Source organism: Geosmithia morbida, assembly GCF_012550715.1.
Source record: "Geosmithia morbida isolate 1262 chromosome Unknown scaffold_1, whole genome shotgun sequence".
Lineage (NCBI taxonomy): Eukaryota > Fungi > Ascomycota > Sordariomycetes > Hypocreales > Bionectriaceae > Geosmithia > Geosmithia morbida.
Genome location: NW_023336188.1, coordinates 1054019 through 1080779, shown reverse-complemented (window position 1 = coordinate 1080779; position 26761 = coordinate 1054019). Strand labels below are relative to the sequence as shown.

The window sequence follows — 26761 nt, the reverse complement described above, 5'->3', positions numbered from 1 at the left end:
CCCTCTCTCCCCCTCTCTCTCCCTCTCTCCCTCTTCTTCTTTCTCATCTAGAAAGGAAAGATCCATCAGGACTGACAATTAATAAAAAAAATTAGTCCATCCACCAGATGCATCAGGACATCGTCTCCACCCTCCCCGAGAAGGCAGAGAACCTGGGCGACAGCCCCGTGTGCTCCATTCAGGGCATGCTCATCCCCGGTCGTGTCCTCTCGGTCCAGGGACACCCTGAATTCAGCCAGTTTATAATGAACACCATCCTCGAGGCGCGTCACGGCCAGAAGATCTTCTCTGACGAGCTGTACGAGTCCGGCGTCCAGAGGGCCAGTACTGAGCACCATGGTGCTCTTATAGGGCGAGTAGCTTGGCAGCTTGTTCTTGGGGAGCTGTGATGTCATTGATCTTTTGTTATTGATACACGCACATACACACGCACACACACACACACACACATATATATATAGACATCACATAGAATAAAAGCCTGGCTGCATATAGAAGAAAATTTTCATCATTCACACCGAAGCATATCCCCGTCCGGGGTAGCGAATCCGAGACCGACCATGACATACCTTGTGGGAGTCTTGAACTGATAAATGACCTGTCAAAATACTCCCAGGTCAGTCGGAACAATGACAGGTGTTGTATGGAATAGAGGGACGGGAAGCCAGTCGATGGGTACTGCATCGTCCCCGAACTGTTCAAGAATCAAGCCTATCGCAGAGACAGCACGTCGATATGATCGATCCGTCGGCGTTAAGCCGGGAACGAATTACTAAACACTGGATTTCTAATCCCTTGCATCGTTGAGTGTGGAAGACATAAAAAGGGCTGGCCTCTGCCTGTTCTCTGCATGCCTCCCCTGTCCTGTCCTGTATACACATACACAGCAAGCACAACATACACATATACATGACCATATCACATACATGACCATATTCGTCATGGGGGAAAAGACCGACATTCAGACGCTCAAGGGGAAAGTAGCCATCGTCACGGGCGCATCTCGCGGCCTAGGCTACGGGTTAGCCCTCGAACTTGCTCGACGGGGAGCCAAGGTACGCTTCACATCATACGCGTGACACATCTGTCCCTACAGTCCCAAGACAAAACATCGACAGGAGAAGGAGGAGAGCAGGGAAAAAGACCACGTCGAGACAGTACTAACAGCAGCAGATCGTCGCGACATACACCTCGGCCAGCAGCGAGTCCAAAGTCAAGGAGCTAGCTGGCCAGATCGCCAAGCTCGACCCGCCGATCCGATGCATCACAGTCCGGGGCGACCTGGCTGACGCGTCGACGCCGGCGTCCATCGTCCGTCAGGCTGTCGACGCCCTGGGCCCCCAGATCGACATCGTCGTCAACAACGCAGGGGTGGAGGTGGTCAAGTCGTTGGACGACATGAAGCCCGAGGACTTTGACAGCGTGTACGCCGTCAATGTGCGCGCGCCCCTGCTCCTGGCCCAGGCCGTCAAGCCCCACCTCCCGTCTCGGGGCGGGGGCCGCATCATCAACATCTCCTCTGTCGGGGCGAGGTTGGCGCTGGCCAACTTGTCGATCTACAGCTCGTCCAAGGCTGCGCTGGAGGGCCTGACGCGCTGCTTGGCCGCCGAGATGGGGGCGCACGGCCACACGGTCAACGCAGTCAACCCGGGCCCCGTGAAGAGCGAGATGATGGATCGGATGCCGCAGGACCTGGTGGACACGATGAAGAAGGCGACGCTCATGCAGGCTAGGGCGGGTGAGGCTGACGACGTCGCGCAGGTCGTGGCTTGGCTGGCGTCCGAAGAGAGCAGATGGATCACCGGGCAGGCTATCTCTGCCAGTGGGGGCTTCAGTGTGTACTGAGAGAGCTGAGGAGATCTGGTCGATTTTATGTAATCGAATCATGGCATCCATTGTCGTACTGGAAGAGGGGTAGAGGAGTAGTGATATAAGGGTCTGCCCCAGAGTCATGAGAGCCTGGTTCCACGCTCATATCGACAGTAGACTCACAGGATGAAATACATGGTATCTAGAATAAAACAAATGGATAAATAAAAGGGTACAAACCTACCGGCCAAGTAGTCATAGTCAGATATCTGTTCAATGAAATTTCGGCAATCGCCATCGTTCTTGGTGTGGCTTATGCTCAAGTTGACCCCGCCATAAAGCTAACAATCTCACCCCACTTATGCCAGCATTTACCAACAGTAATGAATGGGGAAAAGAGGGAAGACCAACAAAAAAAAAATTTCGACGACAGTGAACCTTTCAGTAGACGATCACCCTCTCTCTGTTCTTGCATCGATCGGAAGTCGACGACGACGACGACAACACAAGCAGATCTTCGCCCCCTTCCCGTCAAGCATGGCCAACTCATCATCGTCGACCGCCAGCTCGGCGTTCGACTCTTACCAGACGTCCCTCACCACTCGCTACTGCAGCCCCGCCATGTCCAAGCTCTTCAGCCAGCGATCTCGTCACTCGACCTGGAGGAAACTCTGGCTCGCCCTGGCCGAGAGTGAGAAGGAGCTCGGTGTCGACACCATCACCGATGAGGCTCTGGACCAGATGAGGGCTCACCTGACCGTCACCGATGACGACTTTGAGGTTGCCCGCATTGAGGAGAAGAGCCGTCGACATGTAAGCCAGTCGCTCTGCCACCGTTTCATCCACGAGTCTGCCCCATCTGCATCGGGAGTTCACCTGACCACTACTGTACTATCAACACCATATCTCCCTCCTTTCTCTGCTCTAGCCGAAGAGCTAGCTCCCAAGCTTTCGGAGAGAACGGCACGAGAGAGGAGGAGGAGGGAGGCGGCATCACATACCTACCACCCGCGGATAGGGCGACTCTCATCTACGCCCCAGCACGTGCGACCCATACCTTTTGCTGACCACACCGCTCATCGATTTAGGACGTCATGGCAGTAAGAATGCCCCCGTTGGCTCATGACCAGACATGTATACCAGTATGAACGCCGCTAAACGCCGTGTATGCAGCACGTCCACGCCTTTGGGGCCGTGGCCCCCGCCGCGTCGGGCATCCTCCACCTGGGAGCGACCAGCTGCTTCGTGACGGACAACACGGAGCTCATCCTGGTGCGCGAGGCCATGGACCTGATCGCCAAGAAGATCGCCAAGGTGATCCACAACCTGTCCGCGTTCGCGGTCAAGTGGAAGGCCGAGCCGACGCTGGCCTACACGCACCTGCAGGCGGCGCAGCTCATCACCGTGGGCAAGAGGGCAGCGCAGTGGGTGCTGGACCTGATGCTCGACCTCCACGCCATCGAGCAGGTCAGCCGCGAGCTCAAGTTCCGCGGCGCCCAGGGCACCACGGGCACCCAGGCCAGCTTCCTCTCCATCTTCGAGGGTGACGCGGCCAAGTGCGATCGGCTCAACGACCTCCTGTGCGCCAAGTTCGGCTTCCCCTCCTGCTACGAGGTCTCCACCCAGACCTACACCCGCAAGGTCGACCTCATCATCGCCAACGCCGTGGCCGGCCTCGGCTCCACCGCCCAGAAGATCACCGGCGACATCCGCCACCTGATGCACTGGAAGGAGATCGAGGAGCCCTTTGAGTCCTCGCAGATCGGCAGCAGTGCCATGGCCTACAAGAGGAACCCTGTGAGGATGGCCTCCCCCCTCCGCTGCAAATCATGGAGCGCTCTCGGTGGTGTTCAGGTTGCTAACCCGTCCCCCTCAAGATGCGCTCTGAGCGCGTGTACAGTCTGGCCCGCGAACTGATGAGCAAGGTGAGCAGTTCATCTGCTGATTTACGTGGTGCTTGAAAGAAGAGGGAAGGGGAAAACTAACTCGGAGAAGCCGGCTTCTTTCGCTGCCACCCACAGCGACCAGTGGGCTGAGCGTACGCTCGATGACTCGGCCATCCGTCGTAAGGACCTTGTTTCTCTACCACCACAACTCCCCCCAACTGGGATCCCTCGATACTGATGGTCACAGGCATTGACATCCCTGAGATGTTCCTTCTGGCCGACGCCATCTGCATCGGTCTTGTGAGTTGATACCCTGGAAGCAGACGCATACGAAGCGAGGCGACGTCTAACGGATACACAGGACAATATCAGCGACGGTCTCGTCGTCTATCCCGGTACATGCTCTCCTGAATCCGTGCCTTGGAATGTTTTCAAGCCCGGGGAGTGATGAACTGACTTTTTTTTTTTTCTGTAGCCGTCGTTGCCAGCCGCGTTGCCGCCGAGGTAAGCTCCCTCCCTTCCTCCCTCCCTCCTTCTCATCGTACCCTTCTTTCCCTGCAGAGCAGAGAGTAAAAAAAAAAATTAAAAAAAGAGGAGAAGGAGAATACTGAACCTACGTCCAGCTCCCTTTCATGATCACCGAGGAGATCATCATGAGGCTGTGCGCCAAGGGCGTCTCTCGGCAGGAGGCGCACGAGCAGATCCGCGTCCTGAGCCACGAGGCCGGCGCCGTAGTCAAGCAGGAGGGCAAGCCGAACCCGCTAGTAGACAAGATCCGCGCCAACGACTTCTTCAAGCCCATCTGGGGCGAGCTGGACGGCATGCTCAAGGCCGAGCTGTACACGGGCCGCAGCAGCCAGATCGTCGACAAGTACTGCGGTCCCGGCGGTGCCGTCGAGAAGGCCCTCGCGCCGTACGAGGAGTACATCAAGAGCTCCGCCACGGCTAAGCTGAATGTCTAGGGTGGCACATCGCGAGGGTTTTTTCCGCTCTTGTAGGGTCAGCATACTACTAGGGTGGCTTTATATCTATATACATCTATATATATATGTGTGTGTGTGCGTGTGTGTACTCTAAAAACTCGAGTCATCATGCTCGTTTCATCGATCCTCTCATTATTCCCAGGGCGCAACGGCGACATCAACACCTATTGACAGGCTGAGTACTACTACAGGAACCTGGAATATGGTGAGGCGCTGCTATACCCTATAGCAGCACATGGCGCAGCACCAGCACCGGTAAGCACGGTGGGTATGCCCGATCATGATGGTATGTGGTCTCCATCGCTGCATGACACGGTAATATATATGCACGTCCTCTCGAACGGTTCTCCCGTACATGTACGTATACAGGCGATACAGTCCACCCCAGATGATTGACTGCCCAAGCAGTTTATCGACTATCTGTGGCTCTGAACCGAGACGCACGTAATGTGATATCGAATAGACGTGTCGGATATCCCCAAGGTAATAATACTAGGACTATCTAGCATTGCGGATTATGCCGCTGATAGAGGGTGTCCCACTACGAGTACGGAGTGCGGAGTACAGTCGTGAATCGTGATGGTACATTCATGTCTCCTTGTGTCCCTCCCCCTTCCCCCCAAAAAAAAAGAAAGAAAAAAGCCCGGACACACTCTTACATGCACTTATCGTGCCAAAGACATAAAGGAAGATGAGGACGACTACGGCACATGTCTCGTTTCATCTATGCGACAAGGAAGAAGCAAAAGCTTCCAATGATATCTGTACTCGACCCTTGAGATGTGTTCTCCGTAGAGAGAGACATGGGAGACATGGGTGGGAAACTTCCCCATCGGGCAATGAGCTGCCAGGAGCGGCGCTGACCACTCTGAGACGGGTTGTCCGTGTGCGTCATTACGGGGGGGGGGGGCCTCATACATGTAGTATCATCATCAGAATGGTATATAACCTGTACTCGTGCTCTTGTAAAGCTAACGGCCATTCGTACCTTCTCTCGCAGCAATAAGTACAAGCATTATTCGTAGTAGTATTACTCCGTAATAGTAAGAAGTAATAGCAGCACTATTACCAGCTCGGTGGCAATGAGTAAGATGAAGGGGGGGGAAGAAAAGAAAAGAAAAAAGAAAAAAAGGGGGCGGGTACCATGTTGGCGGAGTTTTTTTTTTTTTTAGTTTTTAGTTTTTTTTTTTTGGTGTGGAGGAAAGGCAAACTAGGTAGAACAGGGGTGAGAAGCAATAATCTCGTCATTAGTAGCCTATGCAGGTACGGAGTAATAATGTTCGTCCACATGCATGCACGAGTAGAACGAGTAGAGGGGAGAGGAAGAGAAAGCGTGGTGCTACTACGGAGTACTAGGGACTATGTTTGATGACACTCGACCAGGGGTTGTCGTCGGCGACGGCATCTTCCTCTCCTCCCTGCCGAGTAACCTGTAGAGGGTATCGATTACTGTATGCATTACCTGCATTACTCCGTACGAGTAAGAACATTGCTTTGCTGAGCAGGATAGAATAGAATAGGCTGTGCCTTTTCCTGCCAGGAAGCAGCACGTCGCATTCTATTCTATTCCGTCTTATTTCCCGGAAGGGTTCATGACGACTCGAGAAAAGCCAGCCACCGTCGTTTCGATCGCTCTGGGAGATGATTCGAGACCGAGTGATTGCTCCATCCATCTGTGCCGTACGAACAGAGTCAAGCTCACAGCCACGACTGGAACGAGGGAAAGGTGCATAAAGGGGAAACTTGCCGGCCGAGGACGGGATAACTGGGAGGGCTGGAATAGAGAGAGAGAGAGAGGGAGGGAGAGAGAGAAGGGCAAAAAAAAGGAAGAGAGGGGAACAAAAAAAAAAGCCCAGATAAAATAAATGGCGCGTGCGGGAGACACAGCGGGAAATCGTACCAGGCAGGGTCCGAGCGATGGGGGATGGGGTGGGCTGTGATCGGCGGATTGTCAAGAGGGAAGAGTATTGATACTCAATCTACATACGACGAACGAGTACTCGTAACGGTACATGTACCGATACCAGGTGTCAATAACGCGTACACACACGCGTACACACACACACACACAGAGAGAGAGAGAGAGAGATAATCTGTAAGCCCATCATGATCGTACTGTATTACGTCGTATGGTGGTGGGTGGGTGGCCTTCTGCCGGAACTTCGTAGGCAACGTCCCTTGCATCGTCTGCTTCGTCATTGATCCATTTCGTATAATAGCGGGAGAGAGCATGGGCCGAAGGCTTTAGCCATTGTCTCCATGCCACGGCCGACTTACCGTCTTTTCAGGACTTTGTCTATCAGAGATCCAGAGACCTCTCCTTCGGATTCTTCCCCTCCCCCCCCTTTCCGTTCGTGTTTTTGTCAATCACCAAAGACATGTCGACACTCGGAACAGCGTATCATCAGTAAGGGATGGGGGGAGGGGGGAAGGTTTGTTGGTGACGAAAAAAAAAAGAAGAAGACAAAAGGAATAAGAAAAAAAAGACGGCTGAGACAGAGCTTGGACAGGAAATAGCTGAAACATGCAAGTCGGAGGGCGGAGGGGGCGGGACTGGAGAGGGAAGAGAGAGAGAGAGGGAGAGAGGGAGAGAGACCAAGATTCGCACTCTTCTCTATCTCTCTCACTATCTCTCTCTTTCCTTTCCTGTCTGGTCTACAGATTACCGGTACCTAGTACGAATGCTACGGTCGTAATAGGCTACTGACGACTATGGACATGGTGAAACGGACCGAGAGGTTCGACAAACCGGGGTGGTACGTACCTCTGATGAGTCGCGTGCAGGTTCCGATGAGAGAGAGCAATGAGGCACGCGTACGGCCAACACATGTAGGTGGGGAGAATCGGAGAGAAGGCCTCGGGAGACGGAGGGGGGATAAAAAAAAAACAAGAGTCAAGAACCCAGAACCAAAAACTAAAGAGAAACAAGACAAGGAGGATGATGGCTGCGCTACAGGTAATGCATTATGCATACATGATATATATATATAACACTGTACAGATTACAGATTAGTCTGTACTGTGTTTTGTACGAGGTAAATTAATGCACCCCGTATATTGACCTAGTCAACATGGGCGACGCGATATAGTGTGGTCTTGTTGTCGGACGGGGAAATTGTCGTCAGCTACGAGCGCATACGATGTGATAGTCCTACGGGTTCTCCGTCATACTATAGCGTCCTGCGATATATCTATCATCACTCGCACCCGTGCGATGATGCCGAGGAGTACGGGTTATCATTGCCCATAGTGTTGGGTTTCACGGAAACATGGGCGGAGAGGAGTGCAGAGTTGGGAATGCTGAGCTGCAACCGACAGTGTCTCGTCTCGCACGTGCATAAGTCTCAACTCTCTCTCTACCTTATCAGGAGAAGTCTTGCGGCGTATCTGCCGAAATGTCGTATAACAGACCCAGACGGAGGTCGAGACATCAAAATACCTGAGAATGACATCGAGATGGACTGGTCGGTAGCTTGGGGGGGGGGGGGGGGGGGAGAGGGGGAGGGAAGTTGGGGGAGGGTGTGGATGGGCAGTTGACGAGGCTTCAACCACATGTGCAGATTACGAGTAGAGAGAGCTATCCGAGTCGCGTATCTAATATGACCTATTGATACTCGTAGTATCAGTTGGTAGAACGGAGTAATGGTATTGACTGTTACGAGTACGACTATGAGTCGTATCTTGTAGTGGTATTATTACCTAGCTATGTGTAACCTGTACTGTGGCTGTTATGCAGAGGACCAACTCTCTCCGCAACGTACCTGCATGCATACATGTATATGTACGAGCATATCGGCGTCGTATGGAGTATCCGTACATGTAACGGATGTATATGTATGTAATACGATAGATGGGAGACAATCCCGATGAGCCATGGGTCAGCCGGGGCTTTGGAGGACAGACCTAAGAGTACCATCATCATCATCGTCATCATCACGAGTACGAGTTCACGAGTATTATTACCTGTATCTACGGAGTAATACGTGTAGCGTGTAGCGGCAACTCGTACGAGTATAGGGTGAGGACCTCTTTACCAGTAGAGTTGGCAATTTCCCACGACTGGGATCGTTGCATGGCCAAGTGGACACTATTGGCCGCGGCGGGGGCCACGAGTGACCGGGGGGGGGGAGCACAGGGATTACAGGGGACGCTAGGGAGAATGGAAAGGACTTACAGGAGGGGGGAGGCCTTTCTCTGCAATTATGGGTACAGCTGGAGGCATGCCACGAACCATTACAGGTATCGATACTTTTTCAGTATCACGCACGACGTCTCTGGCCTCGGCAGTAAGATGAGTAAGCATTGGAACTGTGCAGATGATTGTATAGAGATATGTGTATGTATGTACGGAGTATTGATATGAATGTATATGTATATACATATATATACATGTACACATATATATCTATACCAGCAATACATGCATGCGCAGCGACCTTGGGCGTCGAGCTGATACATTCCCGTACCGGACGAATACGGTAATACGAGTAATCTGTACAGGTTACAGACTACACAGCCATACATCACTACTGCACCGTACTCTGTGCGTACCGAGTGAGTACGTGTGTATGGTATACATGTAGGTATATGTAATGGACAGTGGATGGTGGACTGGTGGGTGGTGGTATTGCCGTCGACTGGAGAGCACCAATCCGGATTCACAGCTTGGAGCTATCCATGCACCATCGTACGGATGATACACAGGTACTATTCAATCCAAGGCCGACATGTGGCAATTCATCCCAATGTTTGCGTGCGTCTGTGCCGTATATGCAACTGCTCTGCTCCTAGCCAGTCCCGACCTCTGGCCTGCGGAGGGAAAACGTCCAAGCATCGATCCTGTCTTCAATCCTCCTCCCCTCTCTCTCTTACTCTACCTCCCAACCCTCCTCACGGCATCAGACCACGGTGTCCATCCATATTCCCTCTCCCTCCCTCTCAAGTACCGTACCGCCGTACCGTACCGCTGTCTCTCCCTTCCAGCTCGGGCCGCTAACCTCCCCTTTCAGCCTAGTGCCCGACCCGTCCTATCCGCATGGCGAGGTACCGGAGACCTGTGCTCGTCGGCTGTCGACGCATACCACCATCTGTACCCGTTACCTGTCCACGGGGTGGGGGAGACTGGATCACCCGATCTGGGTTTCTTCTTCTTCTTCTTCTTCTTCTTCTTCTTCCTCCTCATCTCATCCTTCATCTCCTTCTCCCGTGTCATCATAATAATACTACCTTGTACAGGTTACGATGGGTACGGATAGCAGTACCTGTATGACCGAGTTAGTATTGATAGTGCTCGTACGGGTACTCGTGCGTACACTTGTATATAGCTTGTATGGTATCGTAAAGAGTCGTACCTGGCCGGCCCTGGACAGGGTGACCCCTGTTCCACCAGAGGTGGGTAGTACGGCTGCATACAGACTAGTACCGAGCAATAGCTACTGCGGCCTTCAGGGGACCACCACTGCTCTGCTTCGTGATCCTGGACCCTCCCCTCCCCTCTCCTCCTCCCTCCCACACCCCAAACAGCATGCATAGCCGGCCTGAGCTAGGCTTTCTCGTACATAGTATCGGCAGCAAGTCTTTCGTACAGTCGGACAGAATAGAGAGAGAGAGGGAGAGAGAGAGAGAGAGAGAAACGGGCCCCCTTTTCCTCCTTCATCCTTGCAAGCCGTCTCTCCCTCTCGGCACCTACGACGTAACCGTACAGGTACAGAGTCCGAGCATCGTGCTAATTAATCAAGTCCCCTGACACCTCCCACGCCTTCCCCCCCGGGCAGCCTGCATGAGAGGCAACCCTGGCTCTTGCTTGCTCTTTACCAGCCTTGGCACCTTCCATCCCCCAACCCTCTCGCCTCTTCTCTCATCTCTTCCTCCCCTTCCCTCTCCCTCTCTTTCCTCTCTCCTCCCCTTAGGCTCCACCCCTCATCTTTCTTCTTTCCGCCTTTTTCTTTTCCTTTTTCCTTTTCAGAGGATTACATTCGTTTCTCCCTCTCGTCCGGCTCACCTCGAGCTCGTCATATTCTGCTCCGGGAATCCGAATGGCCTCTTGAGCCTTCGAGCCTTCCTCGACAGCAACAGATCTATCGGGCAGCCGACGGACTGACCTCGTCTCTCCTCCGTCCCTCTCAGCCTTCCACCTGACCCGGGTTCGACAGACGCCTTCCAGTTCGGCCGAGAACTGTCGGGAAGTGCACGGCAGCCGGACTGTAGAATCTAGTCGATACCTCTCGACCCTACCGCCGAGAAGCGAGCTTCAGCAGGCAGGAAGGCAGGCAGGCAGGCAGGCAGGCATACATACACCCAGCCGCCACCATGCCTCCCTCCCTCAACACCCACTCTTCCTTCACCCGACCGAGGACCAGCGATCGTGATGGCCGGCCCAGCACCCGCGACCAGGCCAACACCGACAACCTGCTGATTCCCAGCCGCACCTCGTCCCTCCACTCGCGCATCACCCAGCCTGCTCCCGCGACCCTCGTCTCCAAGCCTCAGCAGCGAACCCCAAAGACCCTCACCCATGCCTACATGGTCTGCGGCGTCGGACGCGAGCCGTCCCAGTGGGTCAAGGCCCCGAGCCCCGGCCAGGGAAAGATTGGCCACATGAAGGGCGCCGTCGGCCAGTTCTGGCTCCCCGAGATTCTCGGCAGCAGCCCCAGGCTCGAGCAGGACAACGAGATTGCCCGCGCTCTCCACGCCGCCATGAAGGTATGAACCGAGCAAGGAGACCTGTTCAGCGTCGTCCGATCCCTAACTCCAGAACCCCCCTTTTCCCCGATATGCCCGACAAACCGGACGGGATGCGACCGGATTGAAGGATGCGAGCATGAGCGGCAGACTAACAGGACCACCCCCTCTTCGCTTCATAGGCTTGCTTCCCTCACGACGTCGAGATCTGCACTGGCCGCAGCCAGCCCCACTGCGTCCACCACGCCTTCGTCCTCCAGCAGGACTCTTCGCACACCCTCTACGGCATCTCCCTGCGTGTCTGGTCGCGCGCCGACGAGAAGAGGGCCGAGACGATCCGCGACCTCCGCAAGAGGACCGAGCCCGACTTCTACGACAGCCCCGACGAGACCTACTGGATCCCCTACTGCCTGTCCTTCCTCTCCAGGTACCCTCTGTACAACCTCCTGGGTGACTACCTGCGCGGCATGTGGATCCACTGGAACAAGGCCACCAACCTCTTCCACGCCGAGGAGGTCTCGCGCATCCTCAGCTTCCCGGCACCCCGCCTCAACGACCTGGTCCGCATCGACATGAAGGACTACGCCCTGTGCTACCAGTTCCCGTCGTCGCCCACCGGCTTCCAGAATTTTGCCATGTGGCCCCTCTTCTCCTGCCTGTCCATCCCCAACATCGTCGGAGTCATCGAGGCCGCCATCTCCCCCACCCGCCGCATCATCTTCACCAGCCACTACCCGGCCATGCTGACCATGGCTGCCGAGAGCGTCCGCTACTGCGTCCGCGTCTACGAGTGGAGCGGCCTCTACGTGCCCGTCGTCCACGCCCGCCACGCTGCCGAGCTGGTTCAGGAGCCCGGCCCCTACATCCTCGGCATCACGGCCGAGTGCCGCTCCCTCTTCACGGCCCCGACCGACGCCCTGGTGGTCGATCTCGACCGCAACTTCGTCCTGACCTCGGACCCGCCCACGGCCCTGACCCCCACCCAGCGCAACAAGTTTGTCGCCCGCCTGACCCAGTCCCTCGCCGGCGACGTCACCCCCTCGGGCGTCCCCAACCATCTGCGCTCCGCCTACGGCGGCGGCAAGCTCATCCCGGCCGGCCAGATCATCGTCATGCGGGGCGAGGTCGAGTCCATCCAGGACCCCGAGTGGTGGAACCAGGACGCCGTCATGGCCGTCATGGACCACGTCTGCGAGAAGATCGGCCGCAACTCGGGCATGAAGGCCGTCTTCTCCGGCTCCCAGAAGAAGCCGCTGATGACCAAGGTCTCGATGCGCCACCTCAACGAGATTGTCCGCGAGAGGAACCAGTACTCGCGCGACGCCCTCGAGGCCTGGCAGGACTTCATCAACCTCAAGGGCCGCATGGACACGGAGCTGAACAAGGTCAACAAGCGCAACAGCTACCTGGTCGAGGAGCTCGAGAGCTGGAAGCAGCAGTTCCTCAAGTTCCAGGCCTTTGCCGAGCAGCTCACCAAGGAGACGCAGGACCTCAAGATGAAGATTGAGAGCCACAAGAAGGAGAACCGCCGCCTGGCCGGCCTGATCGACCAGCAGAAGGACGACAACGCCCGCCTGTCGGTCCGCCTCAGCGGCACCGAGAAGCAGCGCGACGACGCCCTTGAGGCCCTGGTGCTCCAGCAGGAGATTGCCGAGGAGCTCGAGCGCGAGCGCAAGCGCAACAAGAAGGAGCTCGCCCAGATGCAGCACACCAACACGACCATACTCCGCCAGCGCGACGAGGCCCGCCGCGTGGTGCTGCACCTCCGCAGCCTGGTCGGCGGCCAGAGCCACCACATGGAGCACCTGATCCAGTCGCTGACCAAGCCCGAGGAGCTGCTGAGCGAGATCGAGGCCGGCTTCGAGGACGAGCAGATCGCCGAGGCCGAGCGCAAGGGCCTGTCGCCGGCCGAGAGGAGGGAGAGGCTCAAGTCGGCCATGTCGCAGGACGAGAGGCGCATCTCGGCCTCGAGCTTCATCGACGTGGCCGACCGCCACCTCAAGGACAAGACGGACGCCATCGCCCACATCGTCCGCAACATTGCCGAGCAGTGCCAGGCCGCCGTCGAGAGCCTGCAGCTGGCCCAGGACGCCGAGCTCCGCAGCAGCCGGAGGGAGGCCCACAACCACCGCGACAGCGCCGCCAGCGTCCGCAGCGCCAGCGCCAGCGCCAGCCGCCGCAACAGCAACCTGTCGGCCGCCCAGAGCAGCGACGACGGCCACTCGGCCGCCACGTCGGAGACGGGCGACGAGAGCCTCCTCCAGCCGTCGGGAAGGCCCTCGAGCATCCCGCCCACGCCGGACCTGATCCCGAACCGCAGCTCGACGGCCATGTCGTTTGCGTCGACGACGGCCACGACGCCCGAGAGGGGAAGCCAGCAGTTCCTGTCGCGCGAGGACATACCCACCAAGATCGTCGAGGACGACGAGGAGGACGGCTTCGAGGACGCCAGGACGGATCACGGCTCTCAGGAGAATGGCCTCGTGTCCAAGCACGGCAACACCAACTCTCTCCTTCACCGGTCTTCCGGAGCTCGCATCAGCGCCATCGGCGGTAACCGATGAGCGTTCTGTGACGGTCCGACGTGTAGAAGAAAAAAAAAAACCGGCTTTGCGTGCTTGTCTTTTTTGCGTTGATTCCGAGGCGTTTAATGTCTTTATCTGTGTTTATCTGGTCTTTCTTATTTCTGGAAAACCCCCACCCTTTGCTCATACCCGCCCCTTTTCTTCTTCTCTTTCCCCTCCTCTCCTTCTCTCTTCTCCGTCTCTCTTTTTTCTTTTCATTTTGTTCTTCATCTCATAGGGGGGTTGGCTTTGCAAGCTGGACTGCCCTTCTTATCTCTTGATACTGTTTATTCTCTTACTGGTCCATCTCTCTTCTGATCACTTTTTTTTTCTTTCCATCTTGACATATCCTTACATCACACGACTGACGAACGTACCAATTTTCGAGAGTTCAAAGTCACCAACTATTCTGGAGTCTATTTTGTTTATAAACAATTAGCCGAAGGGGGACTTCTTTTCCTTTTATTAACTACCTCATCACCCTTTAGTTTCTATTTCTCTTCAAACCCTTTTTCTTCTCTTCCATTTCCAAGTCACTCCTTGGAAGGAACAGGATAGGATCGGAGACCATTTTCTGATATTGAATGACACTTTAAACTTAGCTTGTCCCTATGCACCCGTATAAAGTGAAGAATCTGACATTGAATTGTGTATATGCAGACGCTCCCGGTTGTGTAAGCGACCAAAAGTTATACGTGGCTATCTCTGACAATGGGGTTGGCAAGATTATATGTAATGATAATGATAAATACCTATTTGCGTTTGCTAGGGGGGTGGTCAGGGACTGAGACTCTGTCAGTATACGTGTATAGAGCAAGAAAGAAAAAAGTGTGGCTGATGTCACTGATAAATAAGATTAATGGAGAAGAAGAAAGAATAGAGAAGAAAAAAAAAATCCTTGTCAAACAGCCGAACCTCGCTTCCTACAATCACAGCACCACAAGTCATCATTCTTACCATTCTTCGCCTCACATTCTTACATTCTTCATCCCATCATCCACATACATCATCTGCTTCTCAACACGGCCGAACGATTCATGCATAGCTTCGAACAATGAGATAGAACCCACTACAATGACGGAACCTATCCTGACAACCCTCTGCTCGATATGCCACGTCTCACCCCCTCGATATCGATGCCCCCGCTGCAGCGCGCGCACCTGCTCGCTCGCGTGCGTGCGCAAGCACAAGACGTGGTCCGAGTGCAGCGGCGAGCGCGACGCGACCGTTTACCGGCCCCGTCGCGACCTCAAGACGGCCTCTGGCATCGACCACGACTACAACTTCCTGCACGGGATGGAGCTCGACGTCGGCCGAACGCAGCGTGAGATGGTCGAGGAGAGGAAGCTGGTGCCCGCGTCCGACTTCGACCACCTCCCCCCGCCCACGATCAAGGAGGTGAGGTGGAGGCGGGCCCCGGACGGGACGCAGCGTCGCGTCATCGTGACCCGGGAGCTGAGGCGGGCCGCTGACGGGGCCGGCGGCGGCGGCAGGGCCATCGTCAAGGTCCTGTCCCGGCAGCTCAGGAGGCTGAATATCAGGATGGAGTGCCTGCCCATGGGGATGCAGAGGCGCAGGGAGAACAGGACGACGCTGCATCGCTCGACCAACAGGGTGAACTGGCAAGTTGAGTGGATCGCACTCTCGAGCGGGAACGAGGACGGAAGCGGTGACGGCAGGATGCTGGGCAAGAGCTTGGACGATGTGCCCATCTACCAGGCTCATCACCGGTGCTTGGACGATCGGAAGCAGCAGCAGAACAGTTCCACGCCGACTACGCGAAGCAGGGTGCGCACCAGGCAGCAGGGCCACGACGGCCTGTGGAATGCCGAACTGGCGGGTGCCATGCAGGAGCCCTCGACGGGACGGTGGGTGGACGCGCCCCTGGCGGAGGACATGTGGCCTGCGGACCGGGACGCCAAGCACAAGGCCGAATTCGACTACTTCCTCGCCAGCCCGTGGCAGAGGTCCGACATGCCCCGGCGCGTCACGCGGCTGACCGTGAACGAGACGCTGGCCGACATCCTCGCCGACACCGTCGTCGTCGAGTTCCCGACCATCTACGTGCTTCCCAGGGGGGAGACGCTTCCTGGGGGTTTCGTCCTAGGCCCAAAGGAGTACAACGGCGCGCCGCCGCCGACGCATAGGCGGGGGGTTGCCGTGGCCAAGACGTCGAACAGGTCGGGGGGACCGACGCCTTCTAAGCGGAAGAAGATGCCGTCGGTCGACATGGCTGGAAAGTCTCCGAAGAGGAGGAGGAGGGTAGGTCTTCAGCAGTATGATGCGGAGATGGAGGATGGTGAGGTTGATGACGAACAGGGGAAGGAGGAGGAGGAGGAGGAGGAGGAGGAAGAGGAAGAGGAAGAGGAGGGACAGGACAGTCAGGGATTAGAGGTGGGTGATGTCGTGGCTGAGGAGAGCTTTGATGAGCTAGACCCGGACGATACGAGTAGTTCTGGGAGCGACGGCAACGATGACGAGACTTGAGGGGGGGGTGAGAGGACCGAGAATCTGAACTGCGATATATCTGTGTGTGATATAACATGATTGCGCATTTACACGTGAGGAGAAGAAGAAGAGGAGGGGGGGGAGGAGGATAAAGTTGACGAAGGAGAACGAACCCCCCCCCCAAATCATATACCCTTATATTGACCATGTATTATACGAATGAGGAGAAAGAGGAAGAAAAAAAATGTACCAGCTGTCGAACGAAACGGAGAAAAGAAAACTGGACTTTTATTTTAGCCGTCAAAATCCATCCAGCCGTCAAAATGAGAAAACATCGTGATTGGCGAGATACAGCAGATTCTCAACACTCCCACTCGAGTCGAAACAGTCCACGTCAGGAAAGGTATCGGTCGGCATCGACGACTGCATGAGTGCCGTCGTCAGCGATGGCTGCTCCATCATGGCCGTCGGTGTCCCCTGCGCCTGCGGAGCTGTCCCGGCCTGCTCTTCCTGCTCCTGCTCTCGGCAGAAAGACTTGACAAAGGCGTCGACGTCGAACCCTCGACGTCTCTTGTGAGCTGCTGCTGCTGGGCCCTGTCCACCACCACAATCATCTGCCTTGCGCTTCTTTCGAGCTCCTCCTCCTCCTCCTCCTCCACTACAGCCACCGCTGCCACCGCTGCCACCGACTCTAGCCGTTTCCTCGAGCAGACGGCACAGCAGTCTGACGCCCCTCACGGCGACCGAGCTGTTGCGACACGTCCTGAGGATCCTGATGACGTCCTCCACTAGACGTCTGTGCTCGGGGACCTCGACATCGCTGTCGGGGTCGCGGTGAAACATGTCGAGTACCAGGATGATGGCGGCGGCGACGGAGAAGGCCTGGTGGACCCAGATGACGGGCCCGGCGTCCCCGTCCCCGTCTCCGCCCTCGTCGACGACGCACTTGTACTCCTTGATGATCGTCTTGGCGGCGGCCAGGCACGTGCGCCGCGTGAAGGCGAAGGCCGGGTTGGTGAAGCTCTCGGACAGGAAGGAGCGGTGGATCATGATGATCTTGTGCGACGACGATATGGCCAGGGCCCGCCGCGCCCAGGGCACCCATGCGGGCCAGTCGGCGCGCATGGGCCCGTTGGAGAGGAAGGGCGGCCGCCCCGCCGTCGCGAGAGTCCGCAGCTGTCTGTCGTACTTGACGATCTGCTCGTACCGCGTGAAGGGGGTGTTGCACGACTCCAGGTCGTCCTGCAGACGGGGGAGGATGGCGGCGATGGAGCACCGGAACCGGGAGAAGCTCGTCACCGTCGGGATGCTCTCGTCCAGCCGCGTCACAGATGGCTCAGCAATGTCGTCGTCGCCGTGGTCGTGGTCATGGCAGTTCCAGGGCATCTCGGTCCGAGAGTATAGCGGGTTGATCAGGTACGTCTCCGAGAAGGGGAGGTTGAACCAGTCCTGTATACATAGCTGGGCCCACACGCGCCGGCCGGCCTCCCTCTCCGCGAAGCTGCCGCTCCTGCTGCCGCTCCTGCTGCCGCTCCTGCTGCCGCTGCCGCTACCTGGCCTGCTGTCGCCCGTCGTCGTCGCTAACCTGTGAAGTCCCAGGCTCTGGGCTATCCGCACTGCGGCGGCGAGGTAGATGGACTGCTGGTTGGAGAAGCCCAGCATGTGGGCCGACACGGTCAGCGTGGCGATGGCCTGGACCGACAGGATCGAGTGGTTGGCCGCGTAGTCGGCGCGCTCCAGGCAGCCGATGCTGGCCTGGAGCCACCTCGTCGACAGCGTCTCCCTCTCGGCGTCGCGGTAGCCCCAGAGCGAGGCCGTCGCGCCGGGCACGCAGGCCATGGTCCCCGCCAGCACGGCGAACAGGAACGCTACCCACTGCAGGTCCACCCCCGGGTCCGACACGCGGCCGCCGTGCTGCGAGTAGAAAGCCGAGAGCTGCCGTCGGAGCGTGGGCGCGTAGTACGAGCAGTGGTACCACAGGAGGCAGCGCGAGTGCCAGTCCACCAGCTGCCACACCCGTCGCTGGTCGGGCAGGAGGAGCTGCAGGACCGCGGTGGACGGGATGTGGCCGTGCTCATGCTCGGCGGCGGCGGACGTGTCTGCGAATTCCGGGTGCATGGGGATATCCCTGGAGACGGCCTCGGGTGACGTCGCGGGGCGGCACACGCTCTCGGGGTTCTTCCTCCGTCCCCACGCCAGGAACTCGAGTATGGAGGCGGCATCCTCGGCGACCGAGTCACGGCGCGGGTCGTCGTCTCGGGGGTCGTCGCCATCATTGTCGTCGCCATCACGGTCGTCGCCATCATGGTCGTCGCCGCCGTCGTCGTCGACTTCCTCTTCCGCCGGCGGTACCGCGGTCCGGCCGGACGGTGAAGGCTGAGATATGGGCGAGGTGTATCGGAGCTTAGCCTCGAGCTCCATGATTCTGAGTTTCAATCCGTCGACTTCGTCTGTCCGGTCAGCATGCCCGGCCGACCCCGACCTCGGTTGTGATGCCGAGCTAGGTGCGGCGGCTGATGCTGCGTGTACGCTCCGTCCGGCGTCCGGCGAGATGGAACCGGCTCCCGTTGCACAGGTTTCTTGCTCGCGTCTATGCTAGCCCAGGGAAGGAATTAGAAACAGGGTCTGCTCAAACCCGAGATTACGGGACTGCTGGTGGCGCACCTCCGGACACAGTTGGTGCAGGGCACCGTCTTGGAGCACTTGACCTTGCGGCGGGTGCAGGCGGCGCAGGCGAGGCGGATGCGCAGTCCGTCTGGAGACATGTTCTAATTTCATTCCAGTCCACTGAGGTTCGAGTGAGTATGGAACGAGTCTGGGGATGGTGAGATGATGAGAAGATGGTGACCCGAAGCCCGAGGCTGCTGCGCGGATGCGACCGAGATCTTCTTGATTTGGTGTGGGAAGGCGGTAGTGCAAAGTACACAGTGCTGCTCGTATTGCTCCTACGGCTCCTAATGCCATTTACGGAAATGTGCTTGTGACTATCGACACCAATGGATATGTGGCCATTCTGATGGTACGAAGTCGAAGCTACGAAAACTACCGTGTATCATTACGTACGCGAAACATTGGGACGTTGACTGGCAACTTCTCACCTTCCGGGGTAGGCTCGGAAGATTGCAAACGAATTCCACCGTACTGGTACGCTCGGTACTGGTCATGAATAAAATATACATGTGTGCTTGGCGATGTAAGCTCCTGATAAGCGTGGGGTGGAAACGACATGGGCGTATGTAACCCTGGCGTTATCGCATCGACCTTATACGATGTACATCAGGCTCAGATCCATTATGCCCCCCGGCAACTTATCAGCCTTCCCCATGGATACATGGTACATGATATTATCAGTGCCGACCGGGATCTGACCCCGTCTGACTCGCGCTGACGACAAACGATAGGCCATGCCTCTCTATCATGGACGGACGGGGGACATCCACTATCACTATCACGGTCTTGGCCGTCGCCACGGTTGTCGAGGCCCCTCCCGTCGGAACTATCCCGTTGCGCGTATGTGATGTACAGACTACATTTACATAGATAGCACCGGGGTCCCCAGGGACAGGAGACGTGATGTCGTCGAACCTCGAGGATTCCAGCGAATTGCTTGCTACCCCCCTCCCCCGTCGTTGTCTACTGTTGTCCGTCATAGCATTGAGCCATGGACTTGCAAAACCTCCGTCAACGAGGCCGGGCCAAGGCCAGCCACATTGTCGACAAGACCAAGCTACGGCTCACCGAGCCCGGAAGCTGGGCTCTTCCGAAGCAGGATAGCAGCATTGCTCCGCCGGGTGTCTGGACGAATGCTGATCAAGGTTGGCCCCTTCCCAGTCCATGTCTGCGCGGTCCGAGCCAGTCCACCGGAATACAGCTGACCATTGCTTCCATCGATGCCAACAGACCCTGTGCCCCCGGAGCTCCTCACCTGGAACAAGTGGTCCTTCCTCACGTACTGGTACAGCGACCTGGCCACCATCTCGGCATGGAGCACAGCGTCGAGCATAGTCGCCACCGGCCTCTCGGCGACGGACGCCATCCTCATCGTGCTCGTCGCCGGCATCTGCAACGCCATCCCCACCGTCCTCAACGGGTGCATCGGCGCCGACCTGCACATCCCGTTCCCCATCGCGGCGAGGGCGAGCTACGGCTACTGGCTCAGCTACTTCTGCATCATCAGTCGCGGAGTCCTCGCCCTGTTCTGGTTTGGCGTGCAGAGTGCTGCTGGGGGAAACTGCGTCACTGCTGTAAGGCTCTCGATGAAGAGACGGCCCCCTTCCGCTGAACCGGCCGTACACGCATGTGCCGACCGTCCCCCGCGCTGACACTCGATGCAGATGATACTGGCCATCTGGCCCAGCTATGCGGACGTCCCCAACCACTTGCCCGCCAGCATTGGCGTCTCGTCCCAGGGCATGTGCTCGTACCTCATCTACTGGCTCCTCCAGTTCCCCCTGCTCCTGATACCGACCCACAAGCTCAATTACCTGTTCAACGTAAAGGCTGTCTTGACCATTCCCATGTGTATCGCCATGGTCGTCTGGATCTCCGTCAAAGCCGGCGGGGGGAGCCACTTCTTCAACGCACCTGGGTCGGTATCTGGGTCTGCTCGGTCTTGGCTGTGGCTATCTAACCTGGTATGTACAACCCCCCTTGATGAGAGATCATTGTCTACACGCCTCCTTTATTCTTATTCTCATCTTGAAAAAAAAAAATTACTTCTCCCTTGATCCTCTGGCTTAACTCTCCCCTCCCTTCTCATTCCAGACAGCAGTGACGGGAAGCTATAGCACGCTGGCAGTCAACATCTCCGACTTCTCCCGCTTCAGCAAAGACAGGTCGGCCCCGTGGTGGCAGCTGCCCTTTATCCCTATCCTCAAGACACTCATGGGCGTCTTTGGCGTCGTATCCGCCAGCGCGTCGCGCGAGATCTGGGGCGAGACGCTCTGGGACCCCATCGACATCATCAACAAGTGGCAGGACAACCCGGGAGGTCGCGCCGCCGCCTTCTTCTGCGCGGCCATCTGGCTGCTGGCGCAGATCAGCGTCAACATCAGCGCCAACGCCATCTCGTTCGCCAACGACGTCACCACCCTCGCCCCCAAGTGGTTCAACATCCGGCGGGGGACCATCTTCGTCGCCCTGTTCGGCGGCTGGGCCCTCTGCCCCTGGATCATCATGAGCTCGGCCACCGCCTTCCTCAACTTCATGTCCGCCTACGCAATCTTCATGGCCCCCATCGCCGGCCTGCTCACGGCAGACTACTGGCTCGTCAAGAAGAGGAAGCTTGACGTGCCCGCCCTGTACGACCCCCATGGCATCTACCGCTTCGGCCGATTCGGCGTCAACTGGCGCGCCCTGGTCATCAACATCGTCGTCATAGTCCCGCTCCTGCCGGCCCTGGGCAACAAGGTCACCCCCCAGAATGTTCCGCTCAACGAAGGGCTCAAGCACCTGTTCGCCTTCAACTGGCTCTACGGATACATCACCTCCCTGTTCCTCTATTGGCTTCTCAACTACCTCTTCCCCGCAGAGGAGACGCTCGTGCCGGTGACTGTACCGGGTGGCGATTACAGTGCCATCCACGGTGTCGAGGCTAATGATGTCGAGAGCGGAAACACCACGGGCGAGAAGGACGGCGGTAAGGTGGCAGAGTCTCCGTTGGCCAGAGAACTGTAGTGCAGAGGAGGAGACGTCGGATCAACGTCGTTATCAAAGTAGGCGGCAGAGAAGAGATAGCCATAGAATTAATGTGACTACATGTGTATTCGATAAATCTCGAGCTGTGTCCCTAGTCTGTTAGTTGTGGTCCTGTATCCGGCCGTTTTGCACATGCAACCATGAACCGTACAATTTTAATTTTTTTTACGTCTAGCCAGTTGCACCCGACTACGTGTAATCATATTGCAACCAATTGAGACTGAGGAATTTCCAAAAAAGACTATCCGACGTATCTAGACTCATTTTATCCTAGATGGCCCTCGGAAATAGATCCTATCCAGATACCCACGTACATGTATACAGTGCATCGGCCGAGGGTGATAGTGCATCGGCACCTCGGCCGAACTTCCCCGCTCTCTTATCGCGAAGACTACGACACCATCAACGCGGGACCGATGTGTAAGTCCATGTTACATGGAGAGTAGGCTGCCTTCGGGCGAGGTTGCCGACCATCGATTCGCCCGAAGGATGGTTGGAACGGTTCGAAGCCACCAGCAAATTTTATCGGCGGCGGTTCCCCGAAGAACGTTAGTCTTTCTTGAACAAGCAACTCCTTTATGAATACGCGACCTTCGTCCGATTGTGTTCCTCACATCCTCGATTTCTCGATTTCAGAAACCTCAAGAAACTTACAAAGCACCCGATACTACAAGACTCTCAAAATCCACATCAAACATCATGGCGACCAAGTACGAGGATAGGCCTATTCCCCAGGTAAGACGGAGAACAAGCGACACATGCTCTCTCTCTCTCTCTCTCTCTCTTCCCAGAAAGACCAACTGACACGATAGTCAACCAGATCTCCCTGGCCAACTTCGAGTCACGCGTGGACGAAATCACAGAGCAGCTCGTCACGGCAGCCGAGCAGGTGGGCTTCTTCGCCATCGTGGATCATGGCGTGACAACCGAGCAGATTGATTCCATGTTCGCCATGTCAGAACGCTTCTTCGCGCTGCCCAACGAGACCAAGAGCACGGTTGCCTGGAACCCCAACAACGTCGGGTGGGAGCACAAGTCTCAGATCCGGCCGTCAACTGGCGCCGCCGACCAGAAAGAGTCGTACCAGCTGCAGTTCGGCGAGCACATGAAGGGCATGTGGATCAGCGAGGATGCCTGCCCGGGCTTTCACGACCAGAGCTGGTCCTTCATGCACCTTGTCCAGGGCGTGTCGGAGAAGCTGATGATCTGCTTCGCACGCGGGCTCGGCTTCCCGGACGACTTCTTCGTTCGCGCCCACGACGTGACCAAGCCCAACTGCCAGAGCGTGCTGCGGCTGCTGCACTACTTCGAGACCCCGCGCCCTAGCGGCGGCGGCGACGGCCAGGTCTACCACCGCGCTGGCGCCCACGCAGACTGGGACCTGCTGACTCTGCTGTTCCAGCGAGAGGGCCAGTCCGGCCTGGAGATCTGCCCCGGCCGCGAGGTCGTCACCGAGTGGGCCTCCGGCAACGAGGCGTGGACCAAGGTCGACTTCGTCCCTGGCAGCATCGTCTGCAACATCGGCGACCTCCTCATGAGCTGGTCCGACGATCGCTTCAAGAGCACCCTGCATCGTGTCAAGGCTCCCTGCGAGGAGGGTGACAACTACGACGAGAGGTACAGCATCGCCTTCTTCAACCAGCCCTCCAAGGATACCATCATCCAGGGCCCGCTCAAGAAGTACCCCGCCGTCACGGGCGAGGAGTTCAATGCAAAGGCTATGAAGGTCCAGTTCACCGCTCTGCAGGCTAAGCTTCAGGCCGAGGAGGAGGCCAAGAGGAAGAGGGAGGCGGCCGCTGCCGCAATGGATAAGGTCATTCCGGCCGGGACGGTTGCTTGATCTCCCCTCCCCCCCCGGCTTTTATCTTTGTTGGAACGATAGTGATGGTACTCAGAAAACATGAAATTCAAGATTTGTATACATCTTATATATATGTACCTTGCTCCTGTATACGCCCCCTCTCTTAGATCGACTATGTGTTCACTCATCGGAACATACACCTGTGACCCTCTTGCATCCCTTGGGGCAAGCATAGTCCGGGTCATACTGCCAGAAAAAGTACGGGTCCGTCTCGTTGGTGAGCACCTCAGCCAAGAGCCTCGGCGAACCGCCCAGATCAAACGACTGCCGAAACACGTCAATGGAGGGTATGCGGATCTGACTCCAGCCCTTCTGTATGAGCGTTTCGATGCTAGACCCGTATATGTACTCTCTGAAGCCGGACCACTGGATCCCCGAGGCGCACATAGGGCAGCTCTCGGCATTGGTGTACAGCGACAGGTCGGCAAAGGCCTCTTGGGCTTCGGCGGCTGTCAGGTTGTAGGGACCATTTGGGTCCGTCAGGATCTTGGTGCAGTTGGAAATGGCGGCCATTTCGCCTGCATCACACACAGTCAATTCACCTTGCTGGCAGTGCAGAGGGGAGGGAGGGCAGTGCCTTACCGTGCAATGTCGGGTTGCCAACGATGCTCTTGTAATTGGCTCCAATGCAGACCAGCTCGCCGTCCGTCGAGGCCGTGTGGTTCACAATGACGGTTCCAAAGGCCGCAAACGGGCATGCGGACCCCGTCACTGTGAAGAGGGCCTCGTTGGCCTTGCGCATCCAGTACGCCCGTGTGGCGAAGGGGACATCGTTGATGGTGAGGGTCGAGTCGGCCACGACCATGCCGCCTACCTGATGGGCCGATGCCACGGGGGCCGACAGCAGGAGGGAAACAGCAAAGACAGCAACGGCTGCCATGCGGGAAAACATGGTACAGCGTCTGCTTTCTTTGTTTTATCCTCTTTGTTTTTTTTTCTTTTTTTTTCACACGGAGTGGTCAAGAAGAGATCAAAGCTGAAAGTTGTTTTTGGCCCCCTTTCGATCCAGAGGGGACTGCCTCCCGATATATATCATCACGCTCAGTATCCACTCGGAGTATGCGCTTGTGTCCTTCTCCGTGCTATCCATGTCGGAAGGCTGGCTCTGCATGCTTAGTACAGCGGAGGGAAATTCGGTCAGCAATTGGGGAATAGCCAGAGCCGTTGATAAGATGACCGTTGTGGGGTGGCCCGAGGCTCGGTCCCGAAGTGGGGGTTCACTGATAATGACGGGAGTCGCTTATGATTGACAAGCATCTGGCCAACTGCGGGCAACAGAATGGTAATAGCGCTGTGGTCAATGTATTAAATCCCCAATCAGCCATCCTTAGAGGCGTTTGCTGTTAGGATCGTGGCTTAGGATATTTGGGAATAAAGAAAACGTCGATATTTGAACACTGCTAGTTCTCATTAGTCTCGGTACCGCAGCATCCAGCCTCCATCGTCAGACGCCGTCGTGATGAATTCGCTTTCGGGTCCCAGTTTCCAAATTGAACCGATGCCCGTGGAGGCGGGCAAGAAGACTAACTTTGGTGCCGTTGTCCAAGGTCTTGATCTCAACAACATTGCCGGTCAGTTCAGGTATTGCCCATGATTCCTCTCTAAACCCAGCTCTGATGTGTGCGTGTCTGCATTCTCAGATGCCGATGTTCAGGCCCTCAAGGAGGCCGTCTGGAGGCACAAGGTCGTCGTTGTCAAGGGTCAAAGGGACCTGCAGCCGATCAAGCAGTGGGAGCTAGTCACGCGATGGGACCCCGAAGCGCCACAGGTCCATTCGCACGGTTCCCTATCGACCTTTAACAAGCAGGGGGGCCTTCTCGCGGTCAGTCTCACGAAAACGGACCCCGTCCTCCATAGCACGGGTACGGCGACTGACACTTCGGGGAGACAGAAAAGCCGCGATGTACACGGGATACCTGGAGCCGAAAATGTTCGTCTCATCGGTAAGGGATACCAGGGAGCAGACCACTATGGCCTGCTTGACAAGACAGTCACGAAGCCATTATCGCATGACTGGCACGTCACCGAACTGCCGGCGGAAGAGTTTGCCAAGGGTCACACGCGCTTCCAGCGCTGGCATCTCGACGCACCGCTGTACGATCGCGACCCAGCCTGGTTCACAACACTCCGGTGCCTCAAGCGGCCGACGAGCCCCAACGTCACTATCCACTGGGACGACGGTAGCGGGCAGGCCATGGAGGTTGAGCCTGGGCTGACGGCCTTCTTTTCCAATGTGCAGTGCTACGAGCTCATGACGGCCGAGGAGAAGGTCCTCGCCGACCACTCGTGGGTCGAGTACGCGCCGATGCCATATCTCTGGATGAGCGCGTGCAGAGGCTCCCCCAACGGTCTCGGCGTCGCGTCCGAGGGTAAGGAGAAGTCGCTGGAGGACCTAGGTGAGTACGACGAGGCCAAGGTGAAGAGGTACCCCATGGTCTGGGTCAACCCTGTGACGGGCGAGAGAGCCTTCATGGTGCATGGCATGTGCGTGCGCAAGATGCACCTGCGCAAGTCGTTGGACGAAGAGCCCACCGTGGTTGACGACGTGGTCGAGATCCGCAAGTGGCTCAAGCCTATCCAGGAGAGGGTGCTTAAGCCGGAGTACATCATGCTTCCCCGTACCGAAGAGGGCGACATGGTCATATGGGCCAACTACCAGATGTTTCATACGGCTGTCGACTATCCGGATTCGTTTGGGCCCAGGTCCATGCACCAGGCCAACATCGGTGCGAGCAAGGGTCCGATAGGCCTGTTCTCCATTCCGGTGGCGGCATGAGTGTAAGATGGTCGGAAATATGGTCGACGAGAAGGGATTTTGAGCGTAGCAGCGGC

The 26761-nt window shown here is 56.8% G+C and overlaps 11 protein-coding genes across 11 annotated transcripts in view; 9 read left to right on the top strand and 2 right to left on the bottom strand.

Annotated features, from left to right (window-relative positions):
* Positions 1-323, top strand: part of GMORB2_1072 (Glutamine amidotransferase class-I) — a gene marked incomplete at both ends in the record, with an annotated part of 1068 nt that extends 745 nt beyond the window's left edge. The window contains one exon of the mRNA XM_035463054.1: positions 148-323. Coding sequence (XP_035324478.1) covers positions 148-323 — 176 coding nt within the window. The remainder of the gene's footprint in view (positions 1-147) is intronic.
* A 618-nt stretch (positions 324-941) lies between these two features.
* Positions 942-1845, top strand: GMORB2_1071 (3-oxoacyl-[acyl-carrier protein] reductase; the record flags this gene model as incomplete). Its single annotated transcript, XM_035463053.1, has 2 exons — positions 942-1055; positions 1174-1845. 2 exons carry the CDS (start codon positions 942-944, stop codon positions 1843-1845), a joined length of 786 nt encoding a protein of 261 aa, XP_035324477.1.
* A 501-nt stretch (positions 1846-2346) lies between these two features.
* GMORB2_1070 (adenylosuccinate lyase) lies at positions 2347-4657 on the top strand (the record flags this gene model as incomplete). The annotated part of the gene is made up of 7 exons (XM_035463052.1): positions 2347-2679; positions 2983-3606; positions 3687-3734; positions 3805-3874; positions 3943-3995; positions 4057-4122; positions 4319-4657. The coding sequence occupies 7 exons, from the start codon at positions 2347-2349 to the stop codon at positions 4655-4657; spliced, it is 1533 nt and encodes a 510-aa protein (XP_035324476.1).
* A 4748-nt stretch (positions 4658-9405) lies between these two features.
* On the top strand, positions 9406-10892 carry GMORB2_1069 (uncharacterized protein; the record flags this gene model as incomplete). Its single annotated transcript, XM_035463051.1, has 2 exons — positions 9406-9502; positions 10831-10892. The coding sequence occupies 2 exons, from the start codon at positions 9406-9408 to the stop codon at positions 10890-10892; spliced, it is 159 nt and encodes a 52-aa protein (XP_035324475.1).
* A 95-nt stretch (positions 10893-10987) lies between these two features.
* GMORB2_1068 (Chromosome segregation ATPase) lies at positions 10988-13923 on the top strand (the record flags this gene model as incomplete). The annotated part of the gene is made up of 2 exons (XM_035463050.1): positions 10988-11380; positions 11542-13923. 2 exons carry the CDS (start codon positions 10988-10990, stop codon positions 13921-13923), a joined length of 2775 nt encoding a protein of 924 aa, XP_035324474.1.
* A 1074-nt stretch (positions 13924-14997) lies between these two features.
* Positions 14998-16410, top strand: GMORB2_1067 (HIT zinc finger; the record flags this gene model as incomplete). The annotated part of the gene is made up of 1 exon (XM_035463049.1): positions 14998-16410. The coding sequence occupies one exon, from the start codon at positions 14998-15000 to the stop codon at positions 16408-16410; it is 1413 nt and encodes a 470-aa protein (XP_035324473.1).
* A 279-nt stretch (positions 16411-16689) lies between these two features.
* Positions 16690-19136, bottom strand: GMORB2_1066 (uncharacterized protein; the record flags this gene model as incomplete). The annotated part of the gene is made up of 3 exons (XM_035463048.1): positions 16690-17820; positions 17989-18821; positions 19007-19136. The coding sequence occupies 3 exons, from the start codon at positions 19134-19136 to the stop codon at positions 16690-16692; spliced, it is 2094 nt and encodes a 697-aa protein (XP_035324472.1).
* An 896-nt stretch (positions 19137-20032) lies between these two features.
* GMORB2_1065 (nucleobase:cation symporter-1, NCS1 family) lies at positions 20033-22047 on the top strand (the record flags this gene model as incomplete). Its single annotated transcript, XM_035463047.1, has 4 exons — positions 20033-20186; positions 20272-20615; positions 20706-21005; positions 21136-22047. 4 exons carry the CDS (start codon positions 20033-20035, stop codon positions 22045-22047), a joined length of 1710 nt encoding a protein of 569 aa, XP_035324471.1.
* A 720-nt stretch (positions 22048-22767) lies between these two features.
* GMORB2_1064 (Isopenicillin N synthase) lies at positions 22768-23908 on the top strand (the record flags this gene model as incomplete). Its single annotated transcript, XM_035463046.1, has 2 exons — positions 22768-22803; positions 22889-23908. 2 exons carry the CDS (start codon positions 22768-22770, stop codon positions 23906-23908), a joined length of 1056 nt encoding a protein of 351 aa, XP_035324470.1.
* Positions 23909-24049: 141 nt separating this feature from the next.
* GMORB2_1063 (tRNA(Arg) A34 adenosine deaminase TadA) lies at positions 24050-24821 on the bottom strand (the record flags this gene model as incomplete). Its single annotated transcript, XM_035463045.1, has 2 exons — positions 24050-24447; positions 24512-24821. 2 exons carry the CDS (start codon positions 24819-24821, stop codon positions 24050-24052), a joined length of 708 nt encoding a protein of 235 aa, XP_035324469.1.
* Positions 24822-25388: 567 nt separating this feature from the next.
* GMORB2_1062 (Taurine catabolism dioxygenase TauD, TfdA family) lies at positions 25389-26705 on the top strand (the record flags this gene model as incomplete). The annotated part of the gene is made up of 2 exons (XM_035463044.1): positions 25389-25500; positions 25570-26705. The coding sequence occupies 2 exons, from the start codon at positions 25389-25391 to the stop codon at positions 26703-26705; spliced, it is 1248 nt and encodes a 415-aa protein (XP_035324468.1).
* Positions 26706-26761: the final 56 nt, after the last annotated feature.